This window comes from Gigantopelta aegis, chromosome 3 (genome assembly GCF_016097555.1).
Source record: "Gigantopelta aegis isolate Gae_Host chromosome 3, Gae_host_genome, whole genome shotgun sequence".
NCBI lineage: Eukaryota > Metazoa > Mollusca > Gastropoda > Neomphalida > Peltospiridae > Gigantopelta > Gigantopelta aegis.
Window position 1 is genome coordinate 2,162,408 of NC_054701.1, and position 19,161 is coordinate 2,181,568.

Genomic DNA, 19,161 nt, shown 5'->3' on the forward strand with positions numbered 1-19,161 from the left:
ATCCACAGTAGAAAAAAAGTTTTCTTTATTGATTTATTAATCAGCGGTTATTGGGTGTAAAACATGCGGTAATTCGGACGTGTATAAGTAGTAAGGAGGCCTACCGGGAGTCATGACCTACTTTTCAGTGACCTTGACCTTGATGACGTCACGTGACCTCGTCCTACTGGCCCTGACCTACTTAGACTGGCCTTGACCTTGATGACGTCACGGACTACTGTACCGTGTGCAACGTCCTACTGACCCGGCCCCGACCTACTTAGACTGACCCTGTCCTACTTAGTCTAATCCTGACCTATTTAGCCCGACCCCGATCCGTCTTACTTAGCAACGCCCGTGCTATCCTGTCTGTAGGATCCCTTGCTACTAATGGGAAAGTGCAGGGGGGTTTTCCTCTCTAAAACTGTCAGAAGTATGTTTCACATCCAATAGCCAATGATTCATAAATCGAGTGCTCTAGTGGTGTCGTTAACCTACCACTTCTAAGGACTCTGCCCGACGCGAGGTAGTGTATTTATTTTTAGCGCCCTGAATGATGAATGGTTATCACTGTTTACATCCGGGAAGCGGTGGTATCTTGTGTTGGCAGTCTCTAAATAAAATACTCTTCGGAACTAGAAGTTACATTCTTAAAGACGTGAAATAAGAAATGATTTAAATAGGTGTAAAATAGAATTGTCGTCCCACTATGTCTCCCGCGCTAGCGCATTCACAAGATTATTATTAACTGACCTATTTCGTCACTTCATTCCGCGCTTCGCCGCTCGCACATATAATGGTTTAAATGACAGATTTTGTTGATGTCTCGGTAGCTCAGTCGTTAGCGTAGTCGACTTTAGCGTGAAAGGTACGTCGTTCGTATCTCATGTGGGGAAATTATATTTTTCTATTATTTTTAAAACAAAATAATAATTTATAGTTTGTTTTTATTTTACTTATTTACTTACTTATTTATTTGTTTATTTATTTATTATGTTACGATTTTTTTTTCAAGCATCCTCTAATAACCCTGTGGGGACGGGACGTAGCTCAGTGTTCCCTTGATGTGGGTCGGTCTGGTATATATCCAGCCAATGCTCCACAACTGGACAACGGTATGTACTATCCTGTCTGTGGGATGGTGTAGGATCCCTTGCTGCTAATAAAAAAAAAGAGTAGCCCATGCAGTGGCGACAGCGGGTTTTCTCAATCAATATCTGTGTGGTCCTTAACCATATGTCTGACGCCATATAACCGTAAATAAAATGTGTTGAGTGCGTCGTTAAATAAAACATTTCTTTCTTTCTTGTATAACCATAAATAAAATATATTGAGTAAATAAAACATTTCCTTCCTCGTAAAATAAAGATTAATTGAATACAAATATTTTGTTTTGTTTTAGTCATAGGAAAAGAAAGACATATTTGTCTCGAAGAAAGGAATGTTTGTTAAGAAGAAAGGCATATGTATTAAGGAGAAGAAAGGAATAATTGTTAAGGAGAAGAAAGGGATGTGTGTGTGTGTGTGTGTGTGTGTGTGTGTGTGTGTGTGTGTGTGTGTGTGTGTGAAAGAGAGTGAAACATCCCCAGCCCATTGCTTTGAAGAAAGAACGCGTGACTGCAACTGAACGCTCCGACCTAAACTATGATCTTTTAGCTGCATTTTAAACACAAGTATTTCCCTAGAGTACAAGCCTTTTTACAGGGCTTTTTTAATTACCAAATAGGTCAATACAGTGGTCGATCTAGAATCGATACCCGTCGGTGGCCCATTAAGCTATAGCCAACTAGTGTATTATGTCTGGTATATCAAAGATCGTGGTATGTTCTGTCTTGTACACACAGCTCTTGCTACTATAAAGTAGCGGTAGAAATATCCAATCACAAATCTAGTCATAGAGTAAAAAACTCAAAAAACAAACGCAATGGTTTGGTTTTTCATTTATTTCTAAATTACAAATCACTGACACATATATAAAATGGACACACACTGGGTTACATCGAGAGGCCTTAAGGGCGACATGTGAATAATATGAGTGTTCATTTCTCTTCATCATCGTCGTCCTCCTCATCGTCGGTATCGTCGTCGTCTTGTTCATCCAAATATTCGCCGATCCATGAACGATACTGATTTAATTTAGAACGAATCTGTGGTCTCACATCTTTGTCTGGATTCACAAACTGTAAAAATTTTCTGGTGTTGGGACCTTTGTCAAAGTAATGCATATAGGTCAGAAAGCGAGAGTACGTGTCTTTAAATAACTTCCATTGCAATGTCTTCATGTTTCTTTCAATGGCATCTTGGGACATGTTTTTTTTCTTCGTAGCGTTTCCTCTTGCTTTGGAGATAGTCACGATTGATGTCGAATTCACGTTCCACCATGAGACGAATGCCTTCGTTTTCCAGGTCGGGCGACGGCTCTTCTTCTTTTTCATTTCCCTCTTCGCACGTTTTCACGTGTCGCTGCAAGTCGCTTCCGTCTTTAAAGACCAGACCACACGTATCGCAAGACTGCATTCTCTTGACTTTTTTCAAATAGGGTTCCACCTCATCTTCTTCTTCGTCGTCACTTTCGTAGGCGGGTATGCCTGGTAATTTTCTCTTGAATGCGTTTCTTTGCATGATTTGCATGTAGAGCTCTTTCTTCGTCGGTGGCTGCAACTCTTCTGAGACATTCGCCGTTACGTTCGTGCTTTTATACCATTCGGACGCCCCCGTCTGTAAACCATTAGGCCGAAGACGCCAATGTTCGGGCGTGGTCGGTTTCAAGTCCACCAAGAGATATCCGTAGGGCCTGTGGGTAGCTTCCTCAAACCGCTGCATGAAATGACGAGTATTTCCAGGATACATCTGCTGTGCCAAGGTTAGGACTTGCTGCTTGTCGATGGGGTTGTTAAACAGTGCCAGGTAATGACAGTTTCTTCTCTGTGTCGGGTCCTTGCTGTGATACAAGTTCTGGTTGATGGCAGTCACAGAGAGGTTTCTGTGGTGACTTCCTTCCGTGAACAGGTCGGTGATGCGAGGGTCTTTTCCAGCTGTAGACATCAGGTCGTCCAACACGATGAGATTTCTGACTCTCGAATCCAAATAACGACCCTTTTCCAAATTCTCGGGTATGCCTTGAACAAATTTCACTCGAGCAACCATTTTGATCGTATCATAGAGGGGTTGCCATCGTTTGTAGAGCCAGATGATGCGCTGGGGAGGCGGCTGGATTTTACCATCCCTTAGCAGTTTGTACAACAAAACTGTCTTTCCACACGACGTGGGTCCCGACACGATCATGGTGAACGGATGTAACGATCTTAGGGGCTGCTGCTGCAGCGGAGCAGGAGCTATAGGAGCCCTATGAGCAGGAGCTATAGGAGCCAGAGGAGCAGGAGCTAGAGGAGCCAGAAGAGCTGTAGGAGCCGGAGCAGGAGCTATAGGAGCCAGAGGAGCAGGAGCTATAGGAGCCCTATGAGCAGGAGCTATAGGAGCCAGAGGAGCTATATGAGCCCTAGGAGCCAGAGGAGCTATAGGAGCCAGAGCAGGAGCTATAGGAGCTATAGGAGCCAGAGGAGCTATATGAGCCCTAGGAGCCGGAGCCAGAGGAGCCGGAGCTATAGGAGCCATAGGAGCCTGGAGTTGAGCTGAATGGAAGGTCTTCCAATGACGTAGCATATTTGATGGTTTTGAAAAAGTCTTTGGACATACGGGACACGATCTTTTGTTCATGACATGTTCCGGAATAAACCAATTCTGATTCATGATGTTGATTGTTGAAGTGTTCGACGTGAACTGACGATGTTGAAACTGCCATGCCCCCTTTTATAGCCTTCTCAGAAATGCTTGTGCCGTTTTTGCCCAGTCTGCTCTCGTCGTTTCTGTTCCACGCCACTCTCTTGACGTTTCCGTTTCTGCTCGGCCTTGGCTTGCTCTACCACTTGTTGTGTTGGGGAGACCATGACGACTTTGGGTGTCGGGGACTTGTTCTGTTCCTCTTTTTCTTTTTTCCACGTGGGATCGTAGAGTTCTAGACATCGATCCACACTGTACATGATCTGACTTTTCCCACCACGTTGCACTGGAAAATGAGGTTGAAGTTTACCTTCTGCCTGCAGTTTATAGAAACGGGTCCACTTATCCACGTCGGGTACATATAACTTGTACTGGTCTGACATGTTGCTCCTCTGAAAGTTCTACCTCAAATGACGAGTTTTCCAAAACTATTTTACTTATATACCTTATGACGCATAAAGATATGGTACAGGAATGTTTGAATGTGTATGATACGTATGAGCAGTGTCCCTCCTCCCAAGCACAAATCTCATCGTGCGAGCTCCCAAAAATAATCGTTACCAAAATATTACCCTTTACCAGTGTTACTACCATTGGGACACGTCCAGAGACACACTCATGGACCCAGGACATAAATAAGAAAGCAAAACCTGTTATTCACGGTTTTATTCACAACATACAACATGATAACATAGCACACAAGTGTCTAAAACATTTAATGTCTGAACAGGTTGTTCACATAAGGACATCTTGGAGAGAGTCTGTAATGTTCCATCACTGGGTCGTCTGTCTTCTTCCATCGGTAGACGCGAAGTCCGCAACAGTAACAGGTGATGGCATCGTGGTCTCCCGTGTAGTAGAAACCGGCCTTGGCAAGTTCTTTTGGTTTTTGACGTAATTGTATGGGCCACCGAGCATACGTCAGCATCCGGGCATAGAAATGTCTCATTTCGGGACGATGACAGAACACGTAACGTCTCGAATAGCAATCTTCCTCACAGGCAGCATCTGTTTCACAGGCAGCATCTGTTTCACAGGCAGCATCCGTCTGATCTGTGGGTTCATCCACGAGTTCGCCATCTTCAGTTCCAACCCCAATGTCACGTGTAGCATCCGTTTGATCCATGAAATGTTCTTCTTGTTTGGTAGCCACTCTTTTGATTGTATGTCTTTCTGAACATTTGCAGACCAAGACGTCGTCCTCGTCGCTACTGCTGCTGCTACTAAGACTGCTCGAATATCCCGATGCCACCTTCTTCGTTCCAGATAGAGTGCAACAAGACACAAGAATGTCAGAATCATAAAACACGTCTGTTCTCTAGCAGTCACAAAGCAAATGAAGTGTAAACCATAAATCCATTCTTTTATACCTTCGAGTTCATCCAAAACAAAACTCGTTCACCACTGGTGACACTCGTTAGGGTTGCAGAAGTTACACTGAAGAAATCCCATCTGGTTTTGATGGTCGTCTTGCATGGCGCAGGGCACAATCGAGTTCAGCTCTGGTACAAAGTCACACATGACTGTGAAACAGCCTTTCAGTTTCTCCCATTGTTGTAGAGAAAGGAATATTCCCTTCTTCGAAGGTTTCACGGATTTAGTTTCTTCACACCACCACCACTGACGCAGGTCCACCCCAGCAAAGTTCTTGTCGACGCTGACATGGACGTTGACACCAAGGTGTCTGAACAATGTTTCGTCTTTCCCCTGGTTTAAAGTTGAAATCGTTTCGTCAATTTGGCTTTTACATCCACACAGTTCGATCCACTGTTTAAGACTAAGGACAATACCTCGCTTGGTGGGGAAAGTTTTCCCCTTGTCACTTTCAAATTTCCTTATGTGAATAGCAGTGTCCCCTTTCCATAACTTGGCCACCACGTAGACGTTAGTTCCAAGTTCTAGACGACATCTCACTTCATCACTTGTGGAACAGGCCATCTCTGGATTGAACGTAGATCTGATCGTTTTCGGCGAGCGAATGACAATTAAACCGTATCTAGCCTTTTTATACTCTTTCGTGCCAGTCTAAGTAGGTCAGGGGCCGGTCTAAGTAGGTCAGGGGCCGGGTCAGTAGGTCAGGGCCGGGTCAGTAGGACGTTGCACACAGCACAGTAGGCCAGTCTAAGTAGGTCACGGTCAGTCTAAGTAGGTCAGGGCCGGGGTCAGTAGGACGAGGTCACGCGACGTCATCAAGGTCAAGGTCACTGAAAAGTAGGTCATGACTCCCGGTAGGCCTCCTTACTACTTGTATAGTCTTAAATGTTTTCATTAGTAAGGGATTTGGTTTTTTAGCATATACCATCGCCTTCGATATAGTCGTGGTGTACTGGCTGGCACGAGAAATAGCCCAATGGGCCCACCGACGGAGACAGTAGAAAATAAAATACACAACAAAACAAAACTGAACATTATATATTTATTTGGCAATAAACGTATTGGAAGTGTTAATCTAGACCTAATTTAAACAAAGAAAGACACGTGATACAGATCGACTGTCAGACAAGTACTTCCTTTATAGTACAATGTCAGTATAAATTATACTGACATTGTGTATAAACGTCTGTTATTAACAAACATCCCTTCAATGGTCTTTTACTAAGATATTATTTTAGATACACTACTGGAGTTTGTTTTCGTTTTCACTCTTTAACTAAAACTTAACTTTCATCAATTTGTTTTTGCTTTTTCAGTTTCATAATTATGTGGACGCCTAAACTAAGGTTAATCCTAGATCTTTAAATACGTGTATTTATTAATGTGAATACAAATTAAACTAGGAATCGTGCATGTTGTGTTTTCTGCTATTGTGTGAAAAGGTCATGTGCTGGCAATCAAAGATCAGTCATGTTGGTTGATGGTGAGCCTTAGGCACTATTGTTTGTCTTTACCCTTTATGAGAAAAACGTGTCTGTAGACTCAAGTTGGTGCTTCTGACAGAGAAACATATATATACGAAACTGGCTACAAGAAAACGAATATCCACACACTGAACCTAGCGAGTGTGGTTGATGTTAAACAAGAAATAAGGTTCCTGTTTCATGGGCGTACATAGGATTTTGAAAAGGGGGGTTCCAATACATAGGATTTTGAAAAGGGGGGTACCAAAACAGATTGCAGAGATATTGGGCATATATTTCTATGTTGTGTAAATATAATAATGTCAGATATATTAAATTATAAAAAAAGCGATTTCAGGGGGGGGGTTCGGTCGAACCCATCGAATCCCCCCCCCCCTCCCTCCCCTATGTACGCCCATGTGTTTGAGTGTGGCCGAGGCATGTCACATGACGTCTGGTTCACAACGGACGGGGTGATTGAAAACATATTATATTGCATATAATATAGATATATACACAAAACGATTGGGCACAACGAGTGTAGAGCTCAGTTTGAGTCTCACCCGACAGATCACCTAGTAAGGCAATGATTTGGCATTATCTGCATTTAAATCAGTTCCTTTAGTCTTAGACCTGCCATTATTTATAAATGATTAATCCGTAAGTCTCTCTCTCTCTCTCTCTCTCTCTCTCTCTCTCTCTCTCTCTCTCTCTCTCTCTCTCTCTCTCTCTCTCTCTCTCTCTCTCTCTCTCTCTCTCTCTCTCAACTGCATCTACCACCTTCACATCTATAACCTCTACATAACCACATACATGGTAATTTCTAAAACCATCCTGAATGAGTTACTTAATTCGTGGTCAGACTTAAAGTCACCACAACACTGTTACTATAAATGTTATGTTAAATCGCACTGGCTGTGAGCTACTGTAAAAGACAGGCGTTTTGACATCGGTATCTACAACACCTGGATCTCATGCGGCTGCACAACGCGGGATTTTCTATTAGCCAGGTTCGCCACGCCAATTGCCGCAGTGTGGTGTCACGCTACACCCCGGGAGAGGGGTGCGCCACTAAACGAAACGAGCCTGTCCTTGAATAGTTGTCAGCGCCCCCTGACTTAACGAAGACACGCAGAACACAAAACTCGGACAGACTGGTATTGGGCAATAACTCGTCAGATTGCAGATAACAGCTTCCAATACACGCTATCATTGTGGATGGTAAGGCCCTAAACTTGCACCGGGTGTCTTCTGTAATGTGAACTATACGGTAGGTAGATATTTTAACACAATTTAAAGTTAATTTAAAGGGACTGTTCTGAGTTTTTAAACAAGTTTTTTTTTTTTTTTTTAACGACACCATTAGAGCACATTGATTATTAACCATCGGCTATTGGATAATTTGGTAATTGTGACGTATTATAGTCTTAGAGAAGAAGAAAAAAACCCGCTACATGTTTCCAGTAGTAGTAAGAGATCTTTCATATGCACGATCCCACAGACAGGATGACGCATACCACAGTCTTTAATATACAAGTCGACGCCATATAACCATAAATAAAATGTGTTGAGTTCGTCGTTAAAATAAACATTTCTTTCTTTTTATCCATGAAGCGAGTACAGCGCAACATATCTATAGGGCCTACACAAATTATACCAATTTTATGCCAATAAGATATTGTTGACCTAATTTCCAAAGAAAAAACGATTTTTGTAATATTTTCGATTTAATGTCAGGACTTTAGATCTGACTAATTTGGGCATAATATATATTGTTTTATTGTTCTGAGCATAGGCCTAACGATATCTTTAAGGAGCACATTAATTGAGGATATGATATGGAAGCGATTTGAAGAACTGTATACTAGTATTCAGAAATGCATTTCAGTTCTTTCAAGTTTCTTAGTTCAAATTGTTTAGTAGTCGATATACATGTTTACAATTAATTTGGGTACAGTTTTGGGAATATTTATTTGTTGTGACTTTGATGCAGTCTAAAACACTGACTTGACTACATCCTCATCTAAGAAGTAAAAGTTTTCACTTGTCAATAGAAATGTGTATTGACAATAGCCCAAGTATGACCGTGGTTCAAACTACACGACATATTTAAACAATATTTGGATATATATAATTTACATGGTATAAAAAGGTGCATTAGAATTTATAAAGGTATACAGAATCATCAAAAATATTAACGTGCGATAATTACAATATCACCAGCTATTTTACTCACATTAAAGTTAAAGTTTGTTTCGTTTTGTTTAACGACACGGCACTAGAGCACATTGATTTATTGATCATCGGCTATAATATGATGGATGTCAAACACTGGAAATCTTAACATATAGTCTCTCTCTTTCTCTCTCTCTCTCTCTCTCTCTCTCTCTCTCTCTCTCTCTCTCTCTCTCTCTCTCTCTCTCTCTCTCTCTCTCCGTGTGCGTGCGTTCATAAACAAGCCTACAGTTTAAAAACTTGTGCCTAATCAAGTTGTTTTTCCGAAAGAATAAAATATGTTTCAATCAATCTCTCTATTAAAAGTTTCAATTCACTTTTGTTTTTAAATAAGAAAGCACAATACAGGTTTAATTAACTTCCACATTTGGTAGAACGTGTAAAACGTGTAGTAATATATTTTTTTTAAATAAGCCTACATCTATTTTGCTTGGCACACGATTTTGGCCTCTACTCAGTCTGATAAAGATTTCTTGCGCTACTAACTCAGACAGTTAACCTTGACCTTTATGACCCCGGTCATATGACACCTCCCCCGACATGACGTCACATACTCTGTTGACATTCTGTACCGCCATCTTTGCGACTGGAGCCGGAAAAATTACCAAAGAATCGTTGGAACTAAAACAATGTTGAGCTTTTTTATTGTCCCACCTGGGACAAACGGACCTTAATAGTTTGTCAGTTAACTGCAGGAACCTTTTGCAGCTCCTGTGAAAAGGTAATTACATAACTCGCATAACAAGAGTGTAGTGGTGTTTGTGATCTGTCTACCCATGATGTCGTTTTTCAATGTGGCTGAGTCATGGAAAATACAAATCTACGTTTTCTATACACCAAGGCTATTTTTTGTGTAACATTTACGCATTTTTTGTTAATATTATAGAAAACTATTATTTTAACTGCAGCCTTGATATGTTTATTTTACAGTCCGTAACAGTTTACCTTAAAACACTTGCCGTGACTTGGTGCCATGAGGCATATTTTATGAAACTGATGTAACCATAGATGTAAGCTGTGTTTGTGAGGTTTTGAGCCTTTTCATATGTAAGTAACATATAGTGTCATGGATGGTAGTTTTTGTTTTTATTTTATAAATAAAATAGAAAAATGTTAATTTATTGTCAAACAAGAGGCTTTTCACGGGCCTTTGAAAATTGATAATTTGCATAAACCATTTATGGGTTAGTCAAAACAAGTTGAGTGAATCTGTCATGACCATGTAAATGTCCTATATTTAATGTGCAAATAAAAATTGGTTTATGCAAAATAAAATTATCATTCTCACAATTTTGTGTGTCCTGTGGTAACTTTTTCACATTTACCTATATAGTACTCATGAATGACAAAATCAACTTTGGTCTATACATCTATATACTTACAGGTGGGAGGAGGTACCAGAAAAATAATGTTTGTTTTGTTTAACAACACCACTAGAGCACATTGATTTATTAATCATTGGCTATTGGATATCAAACATTTGGTCATTTTGACATAGACTTTAATTAGAGAGGAAACCTACTTTTTTATATTTGTAGTAAGGAATCTTTTATATGCAACATCCCACAGACAGGATAGCACCTACCATGGCCTTTGATATACAAGTCGTGATGTACTGGCTGGAACGAGAAATAGCCCAATGGCCCCAGTCCTAAACTGATCATGCATCAAACCAACGCTTTATCACTGTACCATTTGTATGCATGTGAAAATTGTGAACAGCCCCAAAAGTTTTTAAAAGATGTTCAGAATTCATTATATTAACTGTCCAGGGCTTCTATATTATGTTAGCCCCACTCCCATGGCTAGTTTTGGGATAGTCAAAAACTACTATTGCCATGCCCAATGGCTAGTGAAAAAAAGAGAACAAAGTCAAATATTGCAATTAAGTTGATTTTGTAAATTTATATGAATATCCTGCCCCCACCCAACCCCCCCCCCCCCCCAATGTTAGTGTTTTAAGCTTTATCTCCCCCTTTAGGTGACATATCTGATTATTACTATTATATAGTAAAATTGTATTAACTTAAAGTAAAGTAGGACTAGTGGATTTTGAATCGTGGCTAGTAAATTTTTCTAATCACTGATCTCATGGCTAGTGGATTTTATAAAAATTCTAGATTCCCTGACTGTCTATAAATGCAGACACTGTTTTCAAATCTTAATAATGTGCTTGAGTTTAATTTTTATATATATATGTATTATGGTGTTTTGAGTTTTTGTCATGCAAATGATTCTTGTTTCCAATCCTTTAGTTGTTTACCGGCCACGGTGGCGTCGTGGCAGGCCATCAGTCTACAGGCTGGTAGGTACTGGGTTCGGATCCCAGTCGAGGCATGGGATTTTTAATCCAGATACCGACTCCAAACCCTGAGTGAGTGCTCCGCAAGGCTCAATGGGTAGGTGTAAACCACTTGCACCGACCAGTGATCCATAACTGGTTCAACAAAGGCCATGGTTTGTGCTATCCTGCCTGTGGGAAGCGCAAATAAAAGATCCCTTGTTGCTAATTGGTAGAGTATCCCATGTAGTGGCGACAGCTGGTTTCCTCTCAAAATCTGTGTGGTCCTTAACCATATGTCTGACGCGATATAAGCGTAAATAAAATGTGTTGAGTGCGTCGTTAAATAAAACATTTCTTTCTTTTTTAGTTGTTTATGCAGTAAAATATGTTTTCATTTAAAACACTCATATTTCTCCACAAATGGTTTAGAGGGGCAGGCGCTCTGTATAACTAAATTGTCATCTGACTTTCACTTGAGTAGTGTGCAGCATTCTAACAACTAACAGTGCATCACATTTGTGGGTTTCCATTCCCAACCTAGACACTACTAGGTAACTTCATTCATGTATGTATATTCATTTGCCGTTCATACGTAGCAATTGCTTTAATTTAGTCTGCAGTCCCTAGAGACATCTACTGGTGTGAGTGCATACATACTGGGCTGTGTATAAAACTATTATTACAGATTTGATGATTGTTGTACAAGCCATTGGTGACCATCTGAGTGACAGTACGCTGTAGGTGAACTTTTCACATCTTTACCAACATCGTTGTCATTCCGTTTGGAGGATGAAAACTTACAAGTACTTTTCATTCTTGAAGTAATCCCAAAATGTAAGAACATCCTTACTCTGGAGTATAATATGTCCATCACCCTATAACACTCCCCCCACCCCCACAGGTATGTTTGACCACCTCAACAACTCAAGAACATGGCTAACTGTAGATTTGTATTGATTAAAATGAAGCTTTTTTTAAATATACACTGCTGAAAATGTGTCACTCACCTATTCCACCTCTTGTATTTGCCTTTACCCCATAGCATCACCCCTATATAATGTGGGTGTCTTCCCCAATGTGTGCCTATGTAGATCTGTTGGCTTGATAATTTACTGAAAATAGTTAATAATTCATGTTTATCACCAGAGATACATAGAGATACAATGAGGTGATTGGTGGGTGAATGATTAGCAGAGCCTACCGATACTTGTCTGTAAGTTGAACCCATGTTGGTCCCTGGTGAGCACCAGTAAATCACATCTTTTACTGTCACATTACACATGGTGATGATGATGTAATGCTGTGTATTGTCTGAAAACAACACTGACTGTCCCATTTCCTTTTAATCCTTTTAATTCCATCTCATTTCTTCCCAATATGGCAATTCCTCCTATCTTTCAATTTCTTTCGCTGTCCACCTCCACATCCCAGTCCTTGTCTCTCCAACTCTGGCATGTGCTTGTCTCTTGTGGCTATCCGTGCCACACACCTGTCATTCCCCATCAGCTTTTTAGCTGTGGACCTAGTCTGACCACTTCGAAGAGTGTTCAGTAGTTAGTTCTGGCATTGTTAAAAGACACATGTTTCACCTACTATGGTCCCCTACTACCGGCTGTTGGTAGTGCCATGGGTCAGACCTGGCTGAAGAGAATTTTACTTTAATACCCAAACTAAATTTTGTGGGAAGCTTGTCATGTTTTTACATAAAAAAAGTTTTTTAAAATGTAATTCTGGACAAACTGCACATTGATTAGATTTAACAAGTTGATTAGACATACCGAATAATGGCATGTAAAATATTACTTAAACACAGGTTGTACAGTGTAGAAATGTAACCGTGGAAAGATTTCCACCCACACCCGTTCATAATTTGTACACAATCTATATGTAGGCAGGAGTCAAAACACACAGCCATGAGCAAAGTTTACTACTGTTTTGTCTTACCATTGAACTATGTGTTTGCACATTGTATATGGGTTACGAATAAATGAATATATGCTCTGTAGGAACAATATGTAAAGTGTGGGGGGTCGGGTTGGCACTGCTATGGAGAGCTGAGAGCAAACGCACATTTTGGGAGGTTTTCTATTTACCTGTGTAGTAGTTCTGAATAGGTAAAGTTTGGTTGATGTGTCTCCATACGGTACTTGTACCATCTAACATTGTGACATAGTTAAAGACTCTTCTGGGTAGCATGGTCTTAAAAGTTTGTTTTGTTTAATAACACCACTAGAGCACATTGATTAATTTTTGCTATTGGGTCAAACATTTTGGTAAGACTGACTCGTAGTCATCAGAGGAAATCTGCTACATTGTTCCATTAGCAGCAAGGGATCTTTTATATGCACTTTTCCAGAGACAGGACAGTACATTCCACGGCCTTTGACCAGTTGTGGTACACTGGATGGAATGAGAAAAACCCAATCAGTTGAATGGATCCACCGAGGTGGAGCATAGTTTTATACCAAGTGTGGACCTATAAGAACAGGTGATGTTAACCAGGGCTAGAAACAGCCAGACACCAGGCCAAAGTCCTGCTTGGCGACTTTAAATATTTAAAACTAGTGGTGTTAGTCACCCCCCAAAATTTATATGGTCGATCTTCTTTCTGTAACATATTATTCCCTATTAATCATTGTATGACATATATTTATTCCACATTAAAATCTTACTCATGGTTTGCAAAACTTAATGAGTCGACTTACCATAATTTGCCTACTTCAATTTATAAACAGTGATTTTGTAAACCATTAGGAAGATCTCATTACAGTATTGTGTATGTTGATATCTTTGCTATCTAGAAGTGGTTCTTCAAATCAGTATTACTTTATGTTTACTTTAAAAACATATTGATAATTAAACCTTTTCAGTTATAATTTAAAACAAACCTGAAATATGAATATTTCATGTTTGGGCTACCTAAAGCAAGTTTGGGTCACTGAAAATAAAAATTTAGTGGCCCAGAAATTTTATTTTGGGCCACCATATTTTTCTGATGAGTTTCGAGCCCTGCATTAACACATGCAGACCTGTACTATAATACACTGTCACAACTTTCAGGGTTTTATCATAGGTAACAATCTTAGACTCGTTCATTCTGTGACCTTTCTGTTCTCCCCAATGTCGACCAGCAGTCTGAAAGAAATGTCAAATATTTTTAGCCACATTTGACTCACATAGCTCTAAATAAATCCACTCATGTAGTGATCTGTTTGCAGCTCTATAAATAAATCCACTCATGTAGTGATCTGTTTGCAGCTCTATAAATAAATCCACTCATGTAGTGATCTGTTTGCAGCTCTATAAATAAATCTACTCATGTAGTGATCTGTTTGCAGCTCTATAAATAAATCCACTCACGTATTGACCAAGTTGCATTTTGTCTCTTCATTGTATATATAAATGATAAAATTGGAAAAACCTCATAAAGCTGTAATATGGTTTTAGACTTATGTATCTATAAATAGATCTGACAGTCACAATGCATTCATGTATTAATACCTATTTAGCCACAGTGAATACCACAGTGGAGTTCACGCTGACAGTGTGTTATCTGGGATAGCAGCCAGATGGAGCTGACCTTAAACTATCCCCACTGACAGCCATGTGACTGTTTACAAATGTTCATATCACCATTATTGGACATTGCACAACCAAGAACACCTAACGCTGATAGTGTGATTGTTTTATTAACACATCTTTGTCAGCATGTTATCTGCTGATTCCTTGATACTGCATTTAGGTGAACCTGTGGACCAGAGGTAGAGATATATGTAATGGTTAGTCATAATGTATTACTTTATCTAGACAGAGACATAAAAATTTTGAAGACTTAAATTTATATTTGATGTTGTGGATAGATCTAGTTAAATCTCGGTCAACAAAGTTTCACATATGTAGAGTTATTTCCTTGAAAAATTATTAATATTAAAACATGGTTAATTTAAAGAATATTGTGTTAGCCAGATACTTTAATGTAGTAGTCACGTTGTATAAATAATTAGCAGTTGGCTAGCTTACAATGGGCAGGGTGTGTGTTGTCAGCACAGTAATTTGACCTACTATATGGCCAACAAAATGGTGTTTGGCAATAAATTATAAACATTTATTAAAACTGCATTCTCCAACTTTCGTTTTTGTTGAACAAATATTCCGTCTTTCCATAATGAGAAAAATGACTGTTGATTAATGTTATCAAAAGAGCATTGCGAGTGTTGACTCAACAGAAACTTATGCACAGTGTATATGTATATATGTCCAGTGAAGTAATTAGTACACCGTAATATAAATAAATGACTGCAGCCGTCTTTCTTTAGTAGGTCGTCTGCAGGTCACTTTGTCTTTGATATCCGTTCAGTGTTTACCGTTATCATCAAAGTAGTGATGAGCAGTTTATTAACTTGAAGTTACTGCTCCAGTTTAAATGACCATTGATGATCTGTTTACCATGCTGCCAGTAGATCTCGAGTTACTGCATGACATTCCAAGTAATCATATACAATTGATATATCACCATTTTACCCATTGTGCTACATGCATGTTGTCGTATCAATATTTTTACTATCGCTTTGAATTATAACACCTAATACAGGTTCAGGTATATATCTTTATTATCCACATAGTTCAAGATATTCAGGCAAATATATATAACCAGTATGACACAGGTGTGTCACAATGATTTCACATGCACAACAAATGACGTAATTTTTTTAAACAACGTTATAACTTAATGCGGCTTCCCCAGTCTTAAATTTATGTAAACGCTCACCAAAATGATGTCATTTTGGCAAATGACGTCGTTTCGTCGTCTCTTTCTAGTTACATTTGAAGCATTTTGAAATGGTTCAGCTTGTTATTCATAAAACTAATATTTGAATAATGTGGATAATAAGGAAATTATTACACTCGTGTGTGAATCATACTGATTTTACGAAACTCGTGTCAGGATTCATGTATTACCCTCCCCTTCCTCAGATAATACAGTAATCCTGACACTCATTTCATAAAATAAGTACGGTTCACTAGCTCATATAATAATCTCTATTTATCCTATACTGTTACTGATCAAGTTTAACTTTTATGCTCATTTACCCACTTTTCACAGAGGTTTCACTCTTGAATTTAAGAGATACGAAAAACTTTTGGGTCAGGTTGGGGACATATATTGCTTTAGCAGTACTCTCAAAATGCTTGGTATACAATAAATGCCCGGAAATATTTTGCCATGGGGGGAATCCCCTTTCAGAATGCTGCACTGTTAATATGTTATGGAGTTTAACAACTTGGTCTAGGCTAGACACGGGTTGTTATGGAATACATGGTATTTATTGCATGTCACAAATAAAAACAAAATTACATCAACATTCAGTAACAACAATATTCTCCATTAACAACCTACTCTCCCCTCTCAGTTAAAGAAAACAGAAAGAAACAAAATGATAGTGCTTAATACTTAGTGGTTCACAGTTTCGATATGTAGCAGCCATAAAGAATGTTGTAAGAAAAGTAAAAATAGCCGGGGCAATCTGCAGAAGAATAAACTCTACCCCAGCTTTCATCAGGTTTATGTCCCTCATGGAATGCTTTTGTTTATTTGTGAAAAGTTTTTCACATTGGACAAAAACTCAATACCTTAAAGTTGTTCTCATGTATTTCATGGTTCATTGACTATTACTTATTTGACTTCATTTCCATATGTAGATCTGTCCTGGTACAGAAACAATAAATAACAGTATTAGGTGAACAAAATGTCAGTCCTGTGTAAACGTTGATCGTAAACAGAATAATGTCACACTGACATGGCATTTGTATTTTAATATCTGTTTCGTTAAATATAGATTTCTTACAATCTAAATTGAGTGTACACAATGTGGTGTGTTTTAAAGTTTCAGCTCACTGATTACTTTGTATGAAAAGTTAGCACACAGTAGTTGATTATTGTTTACATCATACTTGTCTGTTTTTGGGTTGTTTTTTTTAACCCTGCTGTTACTCTTTCAGATCAACGCCAGACTACCGCATCGCGGAGGATTTATCCTTCATCATGGTACGTTGATATGTTTTTCGTGTTTTTTGGTTTTTGTCAGTTTTATGTACCGGGTAATAGTTAAAAAAAAGTTTGTTTTAACAACACCACTAGAGCACATTGATTGATCATTGGCTATTGGATGCCAAACATTTGGTATCTCTGACATAGTCTTAGAGAGGAAACCTGCTACATTTTTTTACTATAGATACATGTGTGTGTGCATGTATGTATGTGTGTATCGATGTGTGTATTGATGTGTGTATTGATGTGTGTATGCATGTGTGTGTGTATACATGTATGTATGTATGCATGTATGTATGTATGCATGCATGTATGTATGTGTACACATAATTTATGTTTATTAAACATCAGCACATTGAAGCAGGATCAAGTGGTCAGAGCTGTTAAACAGCACCTGCCTTTAGCAGCCAACTTTTGTAAAAGGACACTTTATTTTACTTCTGAGGTGATTGCATAATACAGTTTTTACTACTGGATATTTAAATTTAAAATATTCTTCTGTTAGTACTTATTAACTTAACTTAAATACAAATGGTTACTTTATTAACACATGAACATGCAACATGTCCATATCAATTCTTCATTATAACCACTGTGCATTTAGTTGTGTTAAGTGTGAATTCTGATAGTAATAGGTTTGTGATAGAGCCCATCTTCAACTTAAAAACTATTATTTTTTCTGATTGAGCTATTTTCTCAGACGCTTTCACTTCCATATAATATTACAATGTGTTTGTATGTACATGAGAAGGAATATGAAAATGATATCTGAGACAGTGTTTCATCTCTTAAATACTGAAATAAATGCCTATTTTAATAATGATTATGGACCGTATTTAATTTCAGAATAGGTTATTTCTATTTTTGTTTGATGATTTGATGTGTTTTTACATACTTGACACTGTCATAGTGTAAATCAGGGCTGCCTCGGACACTCGCCAAATTCACCACTTGCCAATTTTAAATTCATGTCAATAATTGATATTTTGTTAGAAAATAACTACAATTCTGCAATTGTGTAAGTTTAATAGATAATTTGTCAAATTGTTTTGCTTACCCAGAGCTAGCCCTGTAAATAGAGTGATGTTGTTTTGACTTAATGTCTGATGGATCTGTTTTGTGTTTGCAGGGCACGGAGGAGAGGAACAACTTCAGTGTGGAGCACATCAACAAGTCTGAGCTGTACCCAATGAAGTCGATCGTCTCTGAGGACGATGTGCTGCAGGTTCCCTATCCTCTGCTCTACGGCGAATACGTCCAGTTCCTCGGGCGCACGTCCGACGGAGTTATTGCCCTTTCCAACTTCCGCCTGCTGATCCGGCAGAAGAAATCGTTTGTGAATATTCCTCTTGGACTGATTGACTTGGTAGACACGCGGGAAATATTTTACCTCACCCTCTACTGTAAGGATGGAACGACTTACAGGTACGGATATCACTTGGCGTGATGTCATGATTAAATGTTTAAACAGTAGACTTGGTAGACACGCGGGAAATATTTTACCTCACCCTCTACTGTAAGGATGGAACGACTTACAGGTCCGGATATCACTTGTTGTGATGTCATGATTAAATGTTTAAACAGTAGACTTGGTAGACACGCGGGAAATATTTTACCTCACCCTCTACTGTAAGGATGGAACGACTTACAGGTCCGGATATCACTTGGCGTGATTTCATGATTAAATGTTTAAACAGTAGACTTGGTAGACACGCGGGAAATATTTTACCTCACCCTCTACTGTAAGGATGGAACGACTTACAGGTACGGATATCACTTGGCGTGATGTCATGATTAAATGTTTAAACAGTAGACTTGGTAGACACGCGGGAAATATTTTACCTCACCCTCTACTGTAAGGATGGAACGACTTACAGGTCCGGATATCACTTGTTGTGATGTCATGATTAAATGTTTAAACAGTAGACTTGGTAGACACACGGGAAATATTTTACCTCACCCTCTACTGTAAGGATGGAACGACTTACAGGTCCGGA

At 39.0% G+C, this 19,161-nt stretch overlaps 1 protein-coding gene across 2 annotated transcripts in view; it reads left to right on the forward strand.

The window, feature by feature from the left end:
* The first annotated feature begins 9,402 nt into the window (after positions 1–9,402).
* Positions 9,403–19,161, forward strand: part of LOC121367373 (myotubularin-related protein 3-like) — a 52,691-nt gene continuing 42,932 nt past the window's right edge. For both annotated transcript variants that reach the window (XM_041491508.1, XM_041491509.1), the window contains exons 1-3: positions 9,403–9,552; positions 17,116–17,161; positions 18,294–18,589. In XM_041491508.1, the coding sequence (XP_041347442.1) occupies positions 17,159–17,161; positions 18,294–18,589 (299 nt within the window). In that variant the 5' untranslated portion in view covers positions 9,403–9,552; positions 17,116–17,158. The remainder of the gene's footprint in view (positions 9,553–17,115; positions 17,162–18,293; positions 18,590–19,161) is intronic.